Raw genomic sequence first — 16,418 nt, 5'->3', positions numbered from 1 at the left:
CTACTGCAGGCCCGGAAATGCCATTCTTTGAGAATGCCCTCCAAAAAGGGCAGGGAACGTGATGCCTCGCTATCCCTCATCCCATCTTCAGCTTAAGCTCTCCGGCGTTGATGAGGTCGCTGCGAGTACGAAAAGGTACTATGTTTGCCCGGCTGCTCGTTTTATTGGCCTGTGTTGGCCTCGCCTCGTCCCTCTCCATCCCTCAGGAGTCCTTCTCGACCACGTCGGCTTCGTCAAGAGCAGCCCCTCTCGATCCATACCCTTCACAGCCGCTCCTCTCATTCGGTGCTTCGACTCCCGAAAAGTTCAAGCTGCTCATCATCACCGATACGCACCTCCTCGATGACCAGACAGTGCCCGGGAACGCTTCCAACGTCTCGCGCGCATCGACGGACGCGGTAAGGCAGTATCTCGAGGTCGAAAAGCCAGACTACGTCGTTCATCTGGGCGACCTCGTCAGTGGAGAGGTAGCCAACAGTTCGGCGCAGGTCCGCGATGCCGTTCGGCAGATTCTTGGTCCAGCTGGTGAGGCCTTTCCTTCCATCTATTTCTCTCTCTCTCTCTCTCTCTCTCCCTTAACCTTTGATCAAACGAATGCTGAGGAAAACGAATTTCTCTGCAGTCGAGAAGCAAATTCCCTTCTCGACGACGAAGGGCAACCACGACAATGATGTCTACTCGACCCACGGCCAGATTACCGACTACGAGCACGAATTGGCACCGCAGCTAACGTACACCCGCAAAGCACCCGCCGGCGTTGGTGGCGGTTCCAACGGAGAAGGCTCAGACAACTATTGGTGAGTGACAAGAGGTATACCGTAAAGTCAAAGCAAGAGGGCGTCCGTGCTAATTGAATGGTTGGTGGACGGACAAGGGTTCCAATCTACCCTTCCAAAGATGCACCGAGGGGCTCAAAGCCGGCTTTGGTCCTTTGGTTCTTTGACTCGCGGTCGGGTAAACAGCTCAAGTCAGAAGGGTGAGTGTGGAGAAGAATTGTACTCGTGCACCCCGGCGTTTCAAACTGATCCCACTGGTCTCCAGAAACGGACTGATCGATGACTGGGTCGACTCGAGCGTGGCAGGCTGGATCAACTCGGAAGTTTCCCAGCAGGAGAAAGCCTGGGGATCTGTTCTGCCCCCTTCGCTGCTCTTTGTGCACATTCCGATCCAATCTACAAATTACACGCAGAACCTAGCACCATACAGTGACGAGGTTGGCGGCGTGACCGACGAAAGGCCCGAGAGTTTCACAAGTGAAGGGAAAAGGTATGAGGGCCTCAACGTTGATAAGCCACTCAACACCCAGGGACACGGTGGCGGTGAGTTGATTCCCTCTTCAGTATTCTGATGGTAAAGAGAAGCCATCTGACGGTGCGTTACAAAAAAAAGAAGCGGGACAGTACAACGGGCAAGACCTGCCCTTCCTCAATGCGATCACAAAGGGGAAAGCAGGCAAATCGAGGTTACATGCCATCGTCTCTGGCCACGACCACGGAAATGACTGGTGCGCACCGTCAAACGTCACGACGGCCGCCGCACAGGTGCTGCCCCTCTGCTTCGGAAAGCACTCTGGCTTTGGTGGATACGACTACGATCCGTGGAATCATGGGGCAAGAATCTTCGAATTCGATCTCGACTCCGTCGACAAAAGCGTTCGGACCTACATTCGCATGTTGACCGGCGAGACTGTAAGTCGCACTTCTGCTCTCCCGTGCATGATCCCTTGCTCAGTGTTTCGCTGCCTTGACACAGCGATACGACACCTTGATTGATGATGCCTGGGCAAAGACAAGCTGATGAGACCATCTTAACTCCCTTCCCTCCTCTCCCTCCCCACTTCCTTGGAATTTATACACCTTCCTTCTTTCTTTCATTTTTCGCTTGCACACCAAAAAGAAGACAGAGATTCGATTGTGATTCGAGCAAGGATGCTGAGGGCCTCTAATGGTCGCCCTCGCCGGCCTCCTCGGCCATATCAAAGTAGGACCATTGTCCAGGGTTTGGCGTAACCTCAAGCGGTTCGTGGCTGGTATGAAGGGCAGCTCTGTTAGCGAGCGGGCTCTGCCTTCTCACGACCAAGACAGACAACATCACTCACGACTTCCACTCGAGCATCTTTGCTGCCAGCTTCAGCTCGTCCTGTGCCTGAATGAGAACTTCCTCGATCTGACCGGCATCGATGGCCTGCTCGACCTCGTTGATCGTCTCTTCGACATCCGCCGTCTTGTCCTTGTTCGCGGGCGTGTCTAGCCTCTTGACGAGGTCGAGTCTGTTCTGTGTAAGAGCTGCGCACGCCTGCCGGTAGACAGACTGTGCTGGGAGCGTCTCGAGGAGCGAGAGCGTGCTCTGATACGTTTCGACGAGAGCTGGCAGCGGGTTGGGGTGAACGGCCAAGCCAGTCAGGTGCGTGCTGACCTTACTCCGCGCAAGAGACGAAGCCCCAGCCGAAGCAGAGGCAATCGTGCTTGCGCTCGAGGCCGCTCGAAGGATCCGCGAGGCGATCATGACTTTTGGCGTCGTCGTGATTGGACGAAGCTTTGGAAGGCTGGTGCTCTGCCACACCTTGAGCGACGATCAAATCACGTGTCGCGCGCCCAGTGGATTTTTTTCTAAATTTTCTGGGAAGTCAATCCTTCTTGTCCCTCCCTACAGCCCGAGACGACAAACTGACAATGGACGGCCAAAGGGCCAAGCCCAGACTCACAAGGGCACAGTCCGGACGTGGAAAGGCTCAGATGCAGTCGAGGTCGCGGGGCGCCCGGAAGCAGAAGAGGCAGAACGACGACGAAGAAATTCGAGAGCTGGAGGAGAGGGCCAAGCAACTCGTTAGCAGCCAGGCGGACGCCAAGGGCAAAGGGAAGCAGGTCAAGGATCTCGTCAAGTTTGACGAGCTACCCCTGTCCAAGAAGACTGTGCAAGGTAGGTGTTGTGCAGCTCAGAAAGACCAATTCTGCAGCGAGCTGACCCTCTCTTGGATCTTACTTTAGGATTGAAGAAGGCATCGTTTACGGAAATGACCGATATCCAGGCAAGAACGCTGCCCCTGTCCCTCAGCGGCTCGGATATCCTCGGAGCCGCACGTACAGGATCAGGAAAGACGCTGGCATTCGTGATCCCAGTTCTTGAGCGTCTCCATCGGCAGAAGTGGGGACCCTCGGACGGCTTGGGAGCCCTAATCTTGTCGCCCACTCGAGAGCTGGCTATGCAGATCTTCGATGTCCTTCGCAAGATCGGGGGGTTCCATACCTTCAGCGCAGGCCTCGTTATTGGCGGAAAGGACGTGAAGATGGAGCAGGATCGCTTGACTCGGATGAATATCCTCGTTGCGACACCTGGAAGGTTGCTTCAGCACATGGACCAAACGACTGGCTTCGACGCTAGCACGATTCAGGTCCTGGTTCTGGATGAGGCCGATCGATGCCTTGACATGGGGTTCGAAAACACCCTCGATGCCATACTCGAGAACCTACCAAAAGGCACGGGAAGGCAGACACTCCTTTTCTCGGCCACGCAAACGAAGAGGGTCAAGGATTTGGCAAGGCTCAGCCTTGCTTCGCCGGAATACGTTGCCGTCCGAGACGAGGCAGAGAAGGGCCTGACGCCAGCCAATCTGCAGCAAAATTACATGGTCGTCAAGCTGGACAGCAAGCTGTCAACGCTCTTCTCCTTTCTTCGGACGCATTTGTCATCGAAGGTCCTCGTTTTTCTCTCGTCTTGTCGACAGGTCCAATTCGTCCACGAAAGCTTCCGAAGAATGAGGCCGGGTATCTCGCTGATTTGCTTGCATGGCAAGCAGAAACAGACGAAGCGGCTGCAGATCTTCAATGACTTCACCAAAGCTCAACACGCTGTCCTCTTCGCGACCGACATTGCTGCCAGAGGCCTCGACTTTCCAAGCGTAGATTGGGTCATTCAGGTGGATGCGCCCGAGGACGAGGACACTTACGTCCATCGTGTCGGAAGGACGGCGCGATACCGTAGCAAAGGCAACGCGTTGCTTTTCGTCTTGCCGAATGAAGAGGAAGGCGTGCTTAGTCGGCTCCAGCGTAAGGGTATCGAAGTGGAGAAGATCAAGGCAAAGGAGAGCAAAATCCAAGACATTTCGAACCAGCTCCAAGCCTTTCTCTTCCAGGACCCCGAACTCAAATACCTGGGACAGAAGGCATTCGTCTCGTATGTTCGATCGGTTCACTTGCAGCGTGACAAGACGACGTTCGATGTGCTTGCCCTACCGCTCGAACCCTATGCTCAGTCGCTGGGCCTGGCCGGTGCACCAAAGGTCAAATTCGTCAAAGAAGCCTCAGCGGCCAAAAAGAAGGCGGAGAAGATGCTAGCTGCAGAGTCCAGAAGGGCAGTGGCTGAATCTCCAGCTAATGTTGAAGATGGAAGTGCAGAAAAGGGCGGGGCCGACAAGGTCAAGACCAAGTACGATCGAATGTTCGAGCGTCGGAATCAAGGCGTTCTGAGCGAGCACTACGGCCGCTTGCTTGCTGAAGATATAGACGACGAAGCAGACGACGACGATGAAGAAGAAGATGACGATGAAGAAGGGGAAGAAGAGGATGATTTGCTGGGCGAGGCTGAGAAGCAAGGCGACGAGGACGACAATGACGGCTTCATGACACTCAAACGTGCCGATCATGCCCTTTCAGGTGACGAAGAGGAAGAGGGCGACGAAGACAATGACGGCGAAAAGCCCACAGACTTGGACAAGGCCAAAGCGCTCATACGCGATGCCAAGTTTGTAGAGGACGAGGCGCATCTCTCGAAGCGAAAGCTGGCTCTGGGCAAGTCGAAGAAGAAGATGGCTGCAAGCGGGATGCGGGGCCAGGGAGAGAAGCTCATGTTCGATGAAGATGGGAAGCCGAGAAAAGTGTACGAGCTCAAGGGAGAAGAGGAATTCAAGGGTGAAGGCGACGCAGACGAGATGGCAAGGAAATTCAGAGAAGAAGAGGCGGAGCGGTTGAAGGAAATGGACAAGGTCGACAAGGAGAGAGTAAGGGAGAGAAGAAGAGAGAAGAAGAGGAAAGAAAAAGAGGGCAGAAGGGCAGGGCAGAAGAGAGAAAGGCAGGACGACGATGAGGAAGGCGGAGTCGAGCTAGCTGATTTTGACGACGATGACGGGTACGAGACGCCAGACTTTGTGCTGCCGGAAGATCGCCGCTCAGTGGCTTCAGATGATGAAGACGAGCCGAGGGAGGAGCAAAGGCCAGCGAAGAGGAAGCGGACTTCGATCACGGAGCGAGGCCCAACGACGCTAGAGAACGATGAAGAGCTGGCACTGCGACTTTTGGGCTCCACGTAAACAATTCCCATGTGTGAGTACGCACCTGGAGCGCTCTTCTTTCCATGATGGTACTTTTGAGTAATTTGCGCCTGCCATGCGCGGCTTCCTCCTTGCCAAGGAAAAGGACCCACTTTCGCCGGTGCTGGTCTGGAAGCCGCGGGCTGATGAAACTTACACTCCGACTGATTCCTCAAGTGCTTCTAGAATCCGAACGCTTTGGCTGACACAACTTCTTGTCCCTCGCAGAAACAAGCGTATCCGCAAACATCATTCTGTACACAAGCAATCTTATTGGCATTTTATCCTATTATACAAAAAGTCCCATTTTTTTGTGGTCACTTGGCAGCTCGGGGCAAGGTAGACACGCACTTCAAGAGAGAGAAAAGGAGAGTAGCGGCCTCGTCGCACCACGAACGACTGCCGCGTCACCATCCTGATGATCGACGCAAGATTTAAAAAGGTCCAGATCGACGGGTTGTTTGAAAACGGCAAAGCTGTGGGAAGGGTCGTGGGCGATTCTCGACTCGCAGCGTGCACACAAGTCGTACGAAGAGGTGCACTGGCTGCATCGAAACCATTTCCCTGCAGGAGACAAGACTTATCGTTCAGCTGCCTTGATTCTAGGGCACAATGGTAGGGGAAGGGGAGATTTCACCTTCGACAACAACATAGCAGTTGTCACACAAAATGGAAGGGTGGACGAGCTGCTGCAGAGGTACGAGGAGCTTGCGCTTACCCAGCATCTCGAGCTCGTATGAGTTCTCCTCTTTGACGCCTCCCTCTGTCGAGCGGCATGACGACAAAGGAAGTTCCTCGCCGCGGATCATTGTGTTTGCTGTGCTCGAATTGCTCGATGAGGACGACGAAGATGATGAGGAAGAAGGCGCGCATGCTTTGCTCGTCCAGCGTCGAAAGTGCGAGCCAGGGCAGTGCGACTCGCTGGGAGCCTGAGTGGATGATGGCAAAGGAGGGAAACGATAGCTCCCTGGGACATGTTGGTTGCCATTGTTCTGGTGGGAGCCATTCTGCTGCTGGGCCGCCGCCAGCTCGCTGAGATCGGCATAGAGAGTCGGTGCCAGAGGACCTCCGCCGAGCTCCTTAATCTCCCACCGGTCTCCCAAGCGGACCCTTTGGCTTGACGGATTGCCCCTTCCGCGAGGCAGTCCTTGAATTTTGAAGAAGAAATGCGAAGGATCGTGGCACTGGAGCGAGTGCGTCTCGCAATTTGCACAGAGGTTGTAACCTTCCTTGTTTGTCTTTCCCGTCGCCGCGTCAATGTTGACGACGGGGCAATTTGCACAGAGATACCGAGACTCGTGCGACTGAATGATTGCCGAGCAAAAGGAGCACTGGATGGGCTCCGACGTCATGACGTCATCTTCTTGATGAAGCGAAGTTGCCGAGCTTGACCTCGAGTTGCTGCTACTTCCAAAGCTTCTGCTGCTGCTCTCGGTGCTCGATGCCTCGCGGGCGAGCCTTCGTTGGGCATCGTTGAGCAACTGTCCGAAGATGGCTGCTGACTGCTCCGTTTCCAGAGGAACCGAGATCTTAATTACGAGGTGTGTCGCATCGTGAGACGGCACGCTTGTGGCCTTGCCACTCCTCTCGCAGAGGGTGCACTGAGAGACGGACCATCAGCATTCCCCTCCACGGGCCTTATTAAACGCGCACACTCACAAAGTCGGCACCGTCATCGCAGGAAGCGCAGTGGTATCTGGGGCCCGTGATGGGCCGCACTCGACAGGCACGACATTCAACGCCTTCGTGGATGGCACTCAAAACCTGCTCTGCTCTCCTCTTCCGTGACGTTTTGGTGGGACCCCGCGTAACATTGCTGGCCTCACTTTCGGCGTCGCTGCCTGAGTCACCGTCCATGGAAGTGTGGTTGAGATCCAGCACGTCCAGAGAGTTGCGTAAGGAAGAGCCGGTCAGGCTGCTGACGTGTGGCCCACTGCGTGCACGGATCCAAGCGGCCTCGAGCGAGCGTGATCGGCCGCCCGCATTTGAGTCGAGAGAGGAAAGGGAGCCCCTTGACGATCCTTGTATCGAATAAGATTGGCTAGAGCTTCCGCTCTGGCGGTGCCCATCGTTGTAGAGCTGGCCCTCACCCTTCCGAAAGGCCAAGCGGCCGTCGCTCCTTCTGGAGGAGGACGAGGACATGGATGAGGCTCCAGAGTAGCTGCCTTGGCTTTCCTGACGACTGAGCACTCTACCGTGAGGTGCCGAGCCGCTCCAGCTTGGCACCGGGTAGCTTTGCTCGCTCGCATCTTCGTCGTCGCTTCCATCACCATAGACTGAGCTCCCGCCAAAGTCGCTCAAGCTCACACCTGTGTCGACGCGGACGGTGACCCGCATCGAAATGGAGCCTGGAGCTGCTTCTGGATCAGAGGGGAGGTAATACAGCAAGGCCTCCTGAAGGTCCTCTGTGCTTGCAATCTCGCACTGATAAGCGCCGTAATATCAGCTTCAATGACTCTCGCACACCACTTCCAATGTCCGATGCTTACATGTTCTCCATCGTCGTCTTCCCAGGTGATGGTAAAGTCGACATCTTCAAATTGCAGCGCACCAGCAACCTTCGTGCGAAAGTCGGGGTATTGCAGCGACGAAAGGTCCGGCGGGAATCTGATGCGCTTCAGTCGCTCATCGCAAGATGCCTTGAGGATCAATGGCACATTGCTAGGCAGTGATGGGTTGAGGCCCGTCATGCTACTGCCATGTCCGAGGTCTCGTCGTTGTCGTCGCTTTCTTCCCCCACCTCCCTCGTTCTGTTTGAGTCGGACGAGAGGAACTCAGCATCCCCTGCTCAGCGCCCTTCTCGGAAGACGGGTTTGACCGCACTAGCCCTTTCTTTTTTTCTTTTTTTTTAAACTACGGTGTGTGCCCGATTCGTCTCGTCTCATAGGAAAGGGACGGTGTAGGTCAAGTTTCGTGTGAGCGAGCACTTGGAGCTTGCGAGCCATTATGGGTCGCATCTCGCAGCTCCCCATTGGCCCCCCATCACGCCCATTCAAGGTGGGTGAGCTGGCCTCGACCTCCTTCTCGCCCAATCAAGTCGGTGGCGCGCTTCCCAGAGATCTAGACTCCAACACGTTGGACCGGATCTCAGCTCGGTGTTCGTTGGAACACATTCAGGGTGCCGTATCTCGACACGCTGCGAACGAGAGAGCGGCTCAGTTGCATCGTAGGCGTTGGTTCCAGTGGTCAGAGGGCAAAGATGGTCCGCTCAAGAGGCAACGGGCCATTCGAGACCAAGCGAAGAGATCTAACACGGTCGTCAACAGTGCCTCTGTGTCTCCACTGCCCACCGACGATGCTGACGAGGACGGGACTTCTGCGCCACACCCAGTCGACGAAGCGACGAGGCAGTTCGAAAAGTTGGAGAAGAACCTCCCTGAGCCTTTTTGGTGAGTGCTGTATGCTCGTGGGCGGATGAGCGATTGTGGACCGATCAAGAAACTGAGACTTTACTTCAGCTACTTTCGCGAACCCGGCGTAGGTACTGCTTTCTGCACCCGATTGAACAAGACGGAGGTGTCGGCCATTGGCAGGCCGGTACCTTCAAAGGACATCCGAACTAAGAGGCGTCGATTCGACCACATGGATAGGGATGACGAGGCAAACGACGACGGCGAGGCGTGTAAGACGAGGAACCAGCACGAAGGCACAGCGGCAACAGAGGACGGCGACGATGAAGTGAATAGGAAAAAGGAGGACGCGATCGCTGTCCTCGGCATCTCCGTTTTTGCTCGTCCTCTTCGGGCGTATCCTAGCCGGTCCTACCACAACCGCGTTGCTGCAAAGAGCTCGTTTGTGGATCAGTGTCTCTACAGGCTTAAGCTTCCCTTCGGTGCTGATGGAGATGACGAAAGCGAAGAAGGCGACATAGAACAACCGCCCCCCGACTTTCCACCGCGAGATGAGGCCGACCACAACGATAGGCAGGGGAAAGAAGATCGAGACGATGAAGGTGTCAGCCCGAGGCGAGGCAAAGAGAAGGGAAACAACTATCTTTACGAGGAAGAAGCAGAGCTGGTGCAGAAGCTTGAGGTTCGGAGCGACATGACGCTCTTGCAACTCAGAGACGCACTGTACTGCCGCCTCGATGATATGCCAGAGGTGCACGAGTCGAGGGGGCGTCTCGAGACAGTGGTGGACCTCCATCGTAGCGTGCTCGCTGGTGCAGACGCCCTTAGTGCAGCTAGAAGAGAGGCCGAGGAGAGAGATCGGTCACCTCTGTTCTCCGGCAGGAAGCGCAGGACGGACAGCGTCTTCCTCATCGAGGGTCAGCTCTACAGCGAGGAGCGAATCCACAAAGATGATGCCGACGGATGGAATCAAAGCTATGCATCGTGAGTGTGACGCCTTAAGCAAAACTATGCGATTCTGTACTGATTTGTTGCATACAGCCTCCTAGCCAGTCACATGGAGAAGGAATCCGCCGGCAAGACTCCTCCTGCGGTTGACTCGTGCAAGATAATGGGCGACATCAAGCTCTCGGAGCTGGTGGTCTGTGCGGGCAAACCATACTGGTACCTGCATCAGGGCAGCTGCGAACACATCTGGGCCATCACGTCTGTCAGGTGAGTCGCTGGTCTGCAGCAATTGCTTCCGGGGATCTAACCCCAGATCTGAGCAGAGCGCTTCATCCCCGCGACAAGCCAAGGACGCATGGGGGCCAGGCACCCGACACTTGGGAATTTCCCATCACCACGCACCTGCCGCTTGGATGGACGAAGAGGGCAGCGGTCCGATGGTCTCACCCTGGAAAGGGTCACTCTGAAAGCTACACCCTCGAGGTGTGCTCCGTTTGCGCACGCAGACCTAGCGCCTTGCTCATCAGCGGAGGCTCACGTGTGCAAGTCAGTCAGCCTCATCACACAGATGATGGTGGAAAAGGCTCCTTACTGGGAGGACTCCCCCATGACGTCGTGCCCTGGTGCGAGACGTGCTGGGAGCGCCTCATAGGGAACACGCCTCCGACGACAGACGACGTCGTCGAGCGCTGTCAAGACGGAGAGGCCCTCTCTGACCAGAGCAACAGGAGCTGGGCCAAGGCTGGAGGCCATCATTGGACAGTGGTGCCGAACTTGGATTAAGTGGCCCTGTCACCTTTTCACTGTATTCTAAATACCACCAATACCACACATAGTAGTAGTAGTACTTCTTGGATCTATCTTCGGAGCCATCGCTAGTCGACGGAGGCCACTCATTAAGCTTTAGCGCGTGGCAGGTTGCCACGTGCGGGAAAACAACGACAGCTGTACTTCTGGCGCCAGTGCCGCTCTCACACCTCCATTTCTTCCTCCTCGCTTCTCAGTTCACGACCACTGCGCACCCCTCGATTGAGACACCTTCGCCCCTCCCCCCTAATCGGCTCATTTGTCGTAAGGCTGCTTACCGAAGAGGTCGAGGTGTAGACGTCAATCGATTCGGGCAAAGCCGTTACTGGCCACCCGCCTCGAGATACGAATCGGACCAACACGTTTAGCTCAAAAGGCGCATACACACCATGGCGGACAAGCCCATTGCCTTTGCCGAGCACTGCCAGCTGCAGGCGCTCGGCATCTCGCAAGAGTTCTGCACGTTTGCCAACACGACGCTTGAGTCGGAGCGCTTCGTCTGTGTGAGGGAGAACAACCAGGTGTGCATCGTGGACCTCAATGATGCCAACAATGTGTGAGTGGAACCGATTGCCAGGGGCGCCTGAACGAACGGCTCGCTGACGAACGTGGTGGTGACAGAATGCGGAGACCCATCACGGCCGACTCGGCGATCATGAACCCAGTGCAAAAGATCATCGCGCTCAAGTCGGGTCAGACGCTGCAGATCTTCAACATCGAGGCAAAGGCAAAAGTCAAGTCTCACGCCATGTCCGAGGATGTGCAATTCTGGAAATGGGTCTCCAACACAACGATTGGCCTCGTCACTCAGAGTTCGGTTTACCATTGGTCCATGGAGGGCGACGGCGGCCCGCAGAAGGTCTTTGATCGGCATCAGAGCCTCTCGGGGAGCCAGATCATCAACTACCGAGTCTCGCCCGACGAGAAATGGCTCGTCCTGGTCGGCATTTCGGGCAACACTTCGGGAGCACCAAACGCGTTCAAAGTCAAGGGCAACATGCAGCTCTACAGCAGAGATCGAGGCGTCAGCCAGCCCATCGAGGGCCACGCTGCCGCCTTTGCCGAGCTCAAAACGGACAGTGGCCCGTCTCCCTACAAGCTCTTCACCTTTGCCAACCGCACGGCCACGGGCGCCAAGCTCCACGTCGTCGAGATTGACCACCAAGCCAACAACCCCACGTTCACAAAGAAAGCCGTCGACGTCTTCTTCCCGCCGGAAGCCACAAATGATTTCCCAGTTGCGATGCAGGTCAGCAAGCGGTATGGCATTGTCTACCTCGTGACAAAGTACGGCTTCATTCACCTCTATGACCTCGAGAGCGGGACATGCATCTACATGAACCGAATCTCGGGCGAGACGATCTTTGTCACGGCTGAGCACGAGACGACGAGTGGCATCATTGGCATTAACCGCAAGGGACAGGTGCTTTCGGTCTCTGTCGATGAGAACACCGTCATCCCATACATTCTCCAGACGCTCAACAACACCGAGCTCGCCTTCAAGCTGGCCTCGCGTGGTGACTTGCCCGGCGCCGACGACCTCTACCTGCAGCAGTTTCACTCGCTCTTCAGCACAGGCCAGTACGGCGAGGCGGCCAAGATCGCCGCCAACTCACCGCGGGGCATCTTGCGGACGACGCAGACGATTGAGCAGTTCAAGCAGGTCCCCAACCAGCCCGGCACCCTCTCGCCCATCCTGCAGTACTTTGGCATCCTTCTGGAAAAGGGAACACTCAACAAGTTTGAGTCGCTCGAGCTGGCCAGGCCGGTGCTGCTGCAGAACAGGAAGCACCTGCTGGAGAAATGGCTCAAGGAGAACAAGATTGAGTGCTCCGAGGAGCTCGGTGACATTGTCCGGCAGCACGACATGAACCTCGCGCTGAGCGTCTACCTGCGAGCCAACGTGCCCAACAAGGTTGTCGCCTGCTTTGCCGAGACGGGACAGTTCAACAAGATCGTCCTCTATGCCAAAAAGGTCGGCTACACGCCAGACTATGCCGCGTTGCTCCAGCACATCGTTCGCATCAACCCAGAGCAGGGCGCAGAGTTTGCCAGCAGCCTCGTGCAGGACGAGGGCGGCCCATTGGTTGACGTGGAGCGAGTGACGGACATCTTCATGAGCCAGAACATGATCCAGCAGGCGACGAGCTTCCTCCTCGACGCTCTCAAGGACAACAAGCCCGAGCAGGCCCATCTGCAGACGCGCCTCCTGGAGATGAACCTCGTCAACGCTCCCCAGGTCGCCGACGCCATTCTGGGCAACGAAATGTTCACCCACTATGATCGACCCCGCATCGCCAACCTGTGCGAAAAGGCTGGGCTCCTGCAACGTGCACTCGAACACTACGAGGACCAGGCAGACATCAAGCGCGTCGTGGTGCACTCGAATCTGCTCAACTCCGAGTGGCTCGTCAACTACTTTGGCACCCTCACCGTTGAACAGAGCCTCGACTCGATGAAGGAGATGCTCAAGGTCAACATCCGACAGAATCTCTCTGTTGTTGTGCAGATCGCGACAAAGTACTCGGACCTTCTTGGACCCGTCAAGCTGATCGAGATGTTTGAGTCCTTCAAGAGCTTCGAAGGTCTCTACTACTACCTCGGCTCCGTCGTCAATCTCAGCACAGACCCAGAGGTTCACTTCAAGTACATTCAGGCCGCCACCCGCACCGGCCAGATCCGTGAGGTTGAGCGCATTTGCAGAGAGAGCAACTACTACAACGCCGAGAAGGTCAAGAACTTCCTCAAAGAGGCCAAGCTGTCGGACCAGCTTCCGCTTATCATCGTCTGCGACCGCTTCGACTTCGTCCACGACTTGGTCCTCTACCTCTACCAGAACATGCTTATCAACTTCATCGAAGTCTACGTTCAGCGTGTCAACTCGTCCCGCACCCCTCAGGTCATTGGTGGGCTCTTGGATGTCGACTGTGACGAGGGCGTGATCAAGAACCTCCTCCAGTCCGTCACGGGGCCTATCCCCGTCGACGAGCTGGTCGAGGAAGTCGAGAAGAGGAACAGGCTCAAGCTGATCTTGCCCTGGATTCAGTCGCGTATCGACGCCGGACAGCAGGATCAGGGCCTGTACAATGCCGTGGCCAAGGTCTACATCGACTCCAACAACAACCCAGAGGCTTTCCTCAAGGAGAACAACCTGTACGAGCCCCGCACTGTCGGCAAATACTGTGAAAAGCGCGACCCTTACCTTGCGTACATTGCCTACGCCAAGGGCTTCTGCGACGACGAGCTCATCGCCATCACCAACGAGAACACCATGTTCAAGCACCAGGCCCGCTACCTCGTCATGCGTCGCCAGCTCGACCTGTGGGCGACGGTGCTGCAGACCGACAATGTCCATCGGCGCCAGCTCATCGACCAGGTCACCTCGACGGCGGTGCCCGAATCAACGAATCCCGACGACGTCTCGGCAACGGTCAAAGCCTTTATGGCCGCCGACTTGCCAAATGAGCTCATTGAGCTGCTGGAAAAGATCATTCTCGAGCCGTCGGCATTCAGCGACAACTCGAGTCTCAAGAACCTGCTTATGCTGACTGCCATCCGGACCGACAAGGGCAAGGTGATGAACTATATTGAGCAGCTCAGCGGGTACGACGTCGACGAGATTGCCAAGATTGCCATCGACAATGGCCTTTACGAAGAGGCTTTCCGCATCTTCAGCAAGGCGGAACAGCACGGCGATGCCATGAACGTCCTCGTAGAACACATTGTGTCGATTGAGCGCGGTCAGCAATACGCCACCAAGCTCAACCAGCCCGAGATCTGGAGCAGGCTTGGTAAGGCGCAGCTCGATGGCCTGCGGGTCAAGGATGCAATTGACTCGTACGTCAAGGCCGAGGACCCGAGCAACTATGCCGAGGTCATCGAGATTGCCGAGCACGCCGGTCGGGAAGAGGAGCTCATCAAGTTCCTCCAGATGGCCCGGAAGAAGGCCAGGGAGCCTCAAATCGACACCGAGTACGCCTACTGCCTGGCAAAGGCGAACCGGCTCAGCGATATGGAGGAGTTCCTCTCCATGACCAACGTGGCCGACGTGCTCAACGTGGGAGAAAAGTGCTTCAACGAGGAGCTCTACAGCGCGGCAAAGATTCTGTTCAGCAGCATCGCAAACTACGCCAGGTTGGCGACCACGCTCGTCTACCTCCACGACTTCTCCGGTGCCGTCGAGGCAGCCCGAAAAGCGGGCAACACCTCGGTCTGGAAGCAGGTTCACGCTGCCTGCCTGAGCCAGGGCGAGTTCAAGCTGGCCCAGGTGGCCGGCCTCAACGTCGTCATTGCGGCTGAGGAGCTGCCTTCGGTTGTGCGAGCCTATGAAGCTGGTGGACACTTTGACGCCCTCCTGGATCTTCTCGAGACGTCATTGGGCTTGGAACGGGCCAACATGAGCATCTTTACGGCTGCTGGTGTGGCATTGGCAAAATACAAGCCCGAGAGGCTCATGGACCATCTCAAGATCTACGTCTCGCGCTCCAACATTCCCCAGCTCATCAAGGCCACCCAGCAAGCCCACCTGCACCAGGCCACCGTCTTCCTCTACACCAAGTACGATGAGTTCGACAATGCCAGTCTGCACACGATCGAGCACCCCGCCGACGCATGGAACCACGACGAGTTCAAGACGATGCTGCCAAAGGTGGCCAACATCGAAATCCTCTACCGTGCCCTGACGTTCTACCTCGAGCAGCACCCTCTTCTCCTCAACGACCTCCTGGCCGCCATTCCTCGCGTGGACCCTGGCCGAGTGGTGCGGATGTTCAAGCGCAAGGACAATGACAACATTCCCTTGATCCGATCCTGGCTCATCAGCGTGCAGGAGAAGGACATCGAGACGGTCAATGATGCCTACAATGATCTCTTGATCGAGGAGGAGGACGCCGACACGCTCCGCGCCTCGATTGACGGCTTCCAGAACTACGACGCAATCGCCCTCGCCCAGCGGCTGGAGCGGCACGAGCTCCTTGAATTCCGACGGCTGGCGGCTCACTTGTACAAGAAGCAGTCACGATGGGACGAGAGCATCAGCCTGAGCAAGAGTGACCAGCTGTTCCGAGATGCCATCGAAACGGCTGCCGTTTCGGGTGACGCCACTGTGGCAGAGGAGCTCATCTCATACTTTGTCTCGGTGGGCAACAAGGAGGCGTTTGCGGCCATGACCTTTGCCTGCTTCGACATCATCCGCGAAGACGTCATCGCTGAGCTGTCGTGGCGGCACGCGCTGCGCGATTTCGTCATGCCCTACGAGCTCCAAAGGGCACGGACACGGCACGAGCGCATGAACGCCCTGGAGCGCGAGCTCAAGGAACTCAGGGAAAAGAATGTGACAAAGGAAAAGGAGGAGGAAGATGCACCCATCTTGGGTCCCGGCGGGCCAAAGCTCATCACGGGCGCCCCCACGGGCATGGGCGGTATGATGCCTCCCGGTGGGCCCTACGGCGGCATGAACGGTGGCATGCCCATGGGCGCTCAACCGACAGGCTTCATGGGCGCGCCGGTTGGAGGCATGTACTGAGGAATAGACCAAGGACTCTCTTTCATCTGTCTCTCTCTCACACTTTCCTACCCTTACCCTTACCCTTGTACCACACTTTCTTCTCTTTCTCTCGCGATGGTTCCCTACTCTCGTTGTTCTCTTGAGGCCTTTACCTTTGTCTCTCTAAATGTCCACTGAAATGAATCGAACGAACTAAGATATGCCGTCGCGGATGACACTGCGCTGGCAGCGAGCGAGGATGTGACCGACGCCTCGCTCATGTGTGCCTCTCTACTCTGACGATGTCAGCAAGGCGGCGTGCGAGTGCACGTTTCGAGTGTTTGCTCCCACAGCTGGAGAAGAAAGTCCAGTTGGATGTGGACCCCCTTTTATCACATCGAGCTGCAAAAGCTGAGAAGACGAGGTCGGGGAAATTGGGCGGCAGTCCCTCTTATTTTCCCATGGGGGCGCCCCAGCGGAGTTCTGACGGTGACAGCGGCGACAATAGTTTCGGCAAGGCACA

At 56.3% G+C, this 16,418-nt stretch overlaps 6 protein-coding genes across 6 annotated transcripts; 4 read left to right on the top strand and 2 right to left on the bottom strand.

Moving 5' to 3' along the window:
- Positions 1 to 38: 38 nt before the first annotated feature.
- FA10DRAFT_264045 (Metallo-dependent phosphatase) lies at positions 39 to 1,857 on the top strand. Its single transcript, XM_025520485.1, has 6 exons — positions 39 to 525; positions 623 to 797; positions 875 to 976; positions 1,042 to 1,319; positions 1,390 to 1,688; positions 1,753 to 1,857. The coding sequence occupies exons 1-6, from the start codon at positions 141 to 143 to the stop codon at positions 1,795 to 1,797; spliced, it is 1,284 nt and encodes a 427-aa protein (XP_025380587.1). The 5' UTR covers positions 39 to 140; the 3' UTR covers positions 1,798 to 1,857.
- FA10DRAFT_298787 (hypothetical protein) lies at positions 1,833 to 2,505 on the bottom strand (the record flags this gene model as incomplete). The annotated part of the gene is made up of 2 exons (XM_025524647.1): positions 1,833 to 2,026; positions 2,099 to 2,505. 2 exons carry the CDS (start codon positions 2,503 to 2,505, stop codon positions 1,942 to 1,944), a joined length of 492 nt encoding a protein of 163 aa, XP_025380586.1. The 3' UTR covers positions 1,833 to 1,941.
- Positions 2,506 to 2,735: 230 nt separating this feature from the next.
- On the top strand, positions 2,736 to 5,305 carry FA10DRAFT_224713 (DEAD-domain-containing protein; the record flags this gene model as incomplete). The annotated part of the gene is made up of 2 exons (XM_025518622.1): positions 2,736 to 2,919; positions 2,988 to 5,305. The coding sequence occupies 2 exons, from the start codon at positions 2,736 to 2,738 to the stop codon at positions 5,303 to 5,305; spliced, it is 2,502 nt and encodes an 833-aa protein (XP_025380585.1).
- Positions 5,306 to 5,559: 254 nt separating this feature from the next.
- Positions 5,560 to 8,059, bottom strand: FA10DRAFT_264043 (hypothetical protein). The gene is made up of 4 exons (XM_025520484.1): positions 7,795 to 8,059; positions 6,965 to 7,729; positions 5,943 to 6,906; positions 5,560 to 5,869 (listed from the first exon to the last, which is right to left on the bottom strand). Exons 1-4 carry the CDS (start codon positions 7,993 to 7,995, stop codon positions 5,658 to 5,660), a joined length of 2,142 nt encoding a protein of 713 aa, XP_025380584.1. The 5' UTR covers positions 7,996 to 8,059; the 3' UTR covers positions 5,560 to 5,657.
- Positions 8,060 to 8,143: 84 nt separating this feature from the next.
- Positions 8,144 to 10,544, top strand: FA10DRAFT_20381 (hypothetical protein). The gene is made up of 6 exons (XM_025518460.1): positions 8,144 to 8,302; positions 8,370 to 8,694; positions 8,764 to 8,782; positions 8,896 to 9,639; positions 9,697 to 9,870; positions 9,927 to 10,544. The coding sequence occupies exons 1-6, from the start codon at positions 8,252 to 8,254 to the stop codon at positions 10,384 to 10,386; spliced, it is 1,773 nt and encodes a 590-aa protein (XP_025380583.1). The 5' UTR covers positions 8,144 to 8,251; the 3' UTR covers positions 10,387 to 10,544.
- Positions 10,545 to 10,575: 31 nt separating this feature from the next.
- FA10DRAFT_236841 (putative CHC1-clathrin heavy chain) lies at positions 10,576 to 16,121 on the top strand. Its single transcript, XM_025519087.1, has 2 exons — positions 10,576 to 10,966; positions 11,032 to 16,121. The coding sequence occupies exons 1-2, from the start codon at positions 10,800 to 10,802 to the stop codon at positions 15,932 to 15,934; spliced, it is 5,070 nt and encodes a 1,689-aa protein (XP_025380582.1). The 5' UTR covers positions 10,576 to 10,799; the 3' UTR covers positions 15,935 to 16,121.
- Positions 16,122 to 16,418: the final 297 nt, after the last annotated feature.

This window comes from Acaromyces ingoldii (assembly GCF_003144295.1).
Source record: "Acaromyces ingoldii strain MCA 4198 unplaced genomic scaffold FA10scaffold_1, whole genome shotgun sequence".
Lineage (NCBI taxonomy): Eukaryota > Fungi > Basidiomycota > Exobasidiomycetes > Exobasidiales > Cryptobasidiaceae > Acaromyces > Acaromyces ingoldii.
Note: the sequence above shows the minus strand (reverse complement) of the source record. Positions and strands in the feature narration are given on the sequence as shown.

Excerpts from the sequence above, each read along its gene's own strand:
- FA10DRAFT_264045 (XM_025520485.1), top strand. The coding sequence starts at position 141 with ATGTTTGCCCGGCTGCTCGTTTTATTGGCCTGTGTTGGCCTCGCCTCG. Across the intron at positions 977-1,041 it reads AAACAGCTCAAGTCAGAAGG|AAACGGACTGATCGATGACT; the intron begins GTGAGTGTGGAG and ends ACTGGTCTCCAG. Across the intron at positions 1,689-1,752 it reads GCATGTTGACCGGCGAGACT|CGATACGACACCTTGATTGA; the intron begins GTAAGTCGCACT and ends GCCTTGACACAG.
- FA10DRAFT_264043 (XM_025520484.1), bottom strand. The coding sequence starts at position 7,995 with ATGACGGGCCTCAACCCATCACTGCCTAGCAATGTGCCATTGATCCTC. Across the intron at positions 7,730-7,794 it reads AAGACGACGATGGAGAACAT|TGCGAGATTGCAAGCACAGA; the intron begins GTAAGCATCGGA and ends GGCGCTTATCAG. Across the intron at positions 6,907-6,964 it reads GCGATGACGGTGCCGACTTT|TGCACCCTCTGCGAGAGGAG; the intron begins GTGAGTGTGCGC and ends TCCGTCTCTCAG.
- FA10DRAFT_20381 (XM_025518460.1), top strand. The coding sequence starts at position 8,252 with ATGGGTCGCATCTCGCAGCTCCCCATTGGCCCCCCATCACGCCCATTC. Across the intron at positions 8,303-8,369 it reads CCCCATCACGCCCATTCAAG|ACTCCAACACGTTGGACCGG; the intron begins GTGGGTGAGCTG and ends CCAGAGATCTAG. Across the intron at positions 9,640-9,696 it reads TGGAATCAAAGCTATGCATC|CCTCCTAGCCAGTCACATGG; the intron begins GTGAGTGTGACG and ends TGTTGCATACAG.
- FA10DRAFT_236841 (XM_025519087.1), top strand. The coding sequence starts at position 10,800 with ATGGCGGACAAGCCCATTGCCTTTGCCGAGCACTGCCAGCTGCAGGCG. Across the intron at positions 10,967-11,031 it reads CTCAATGATGCCAACAATGT|AATGCGGAGACCCATCACGG; the intron begins GTGAGTGGAACC and ends TGGTGGTGACAG.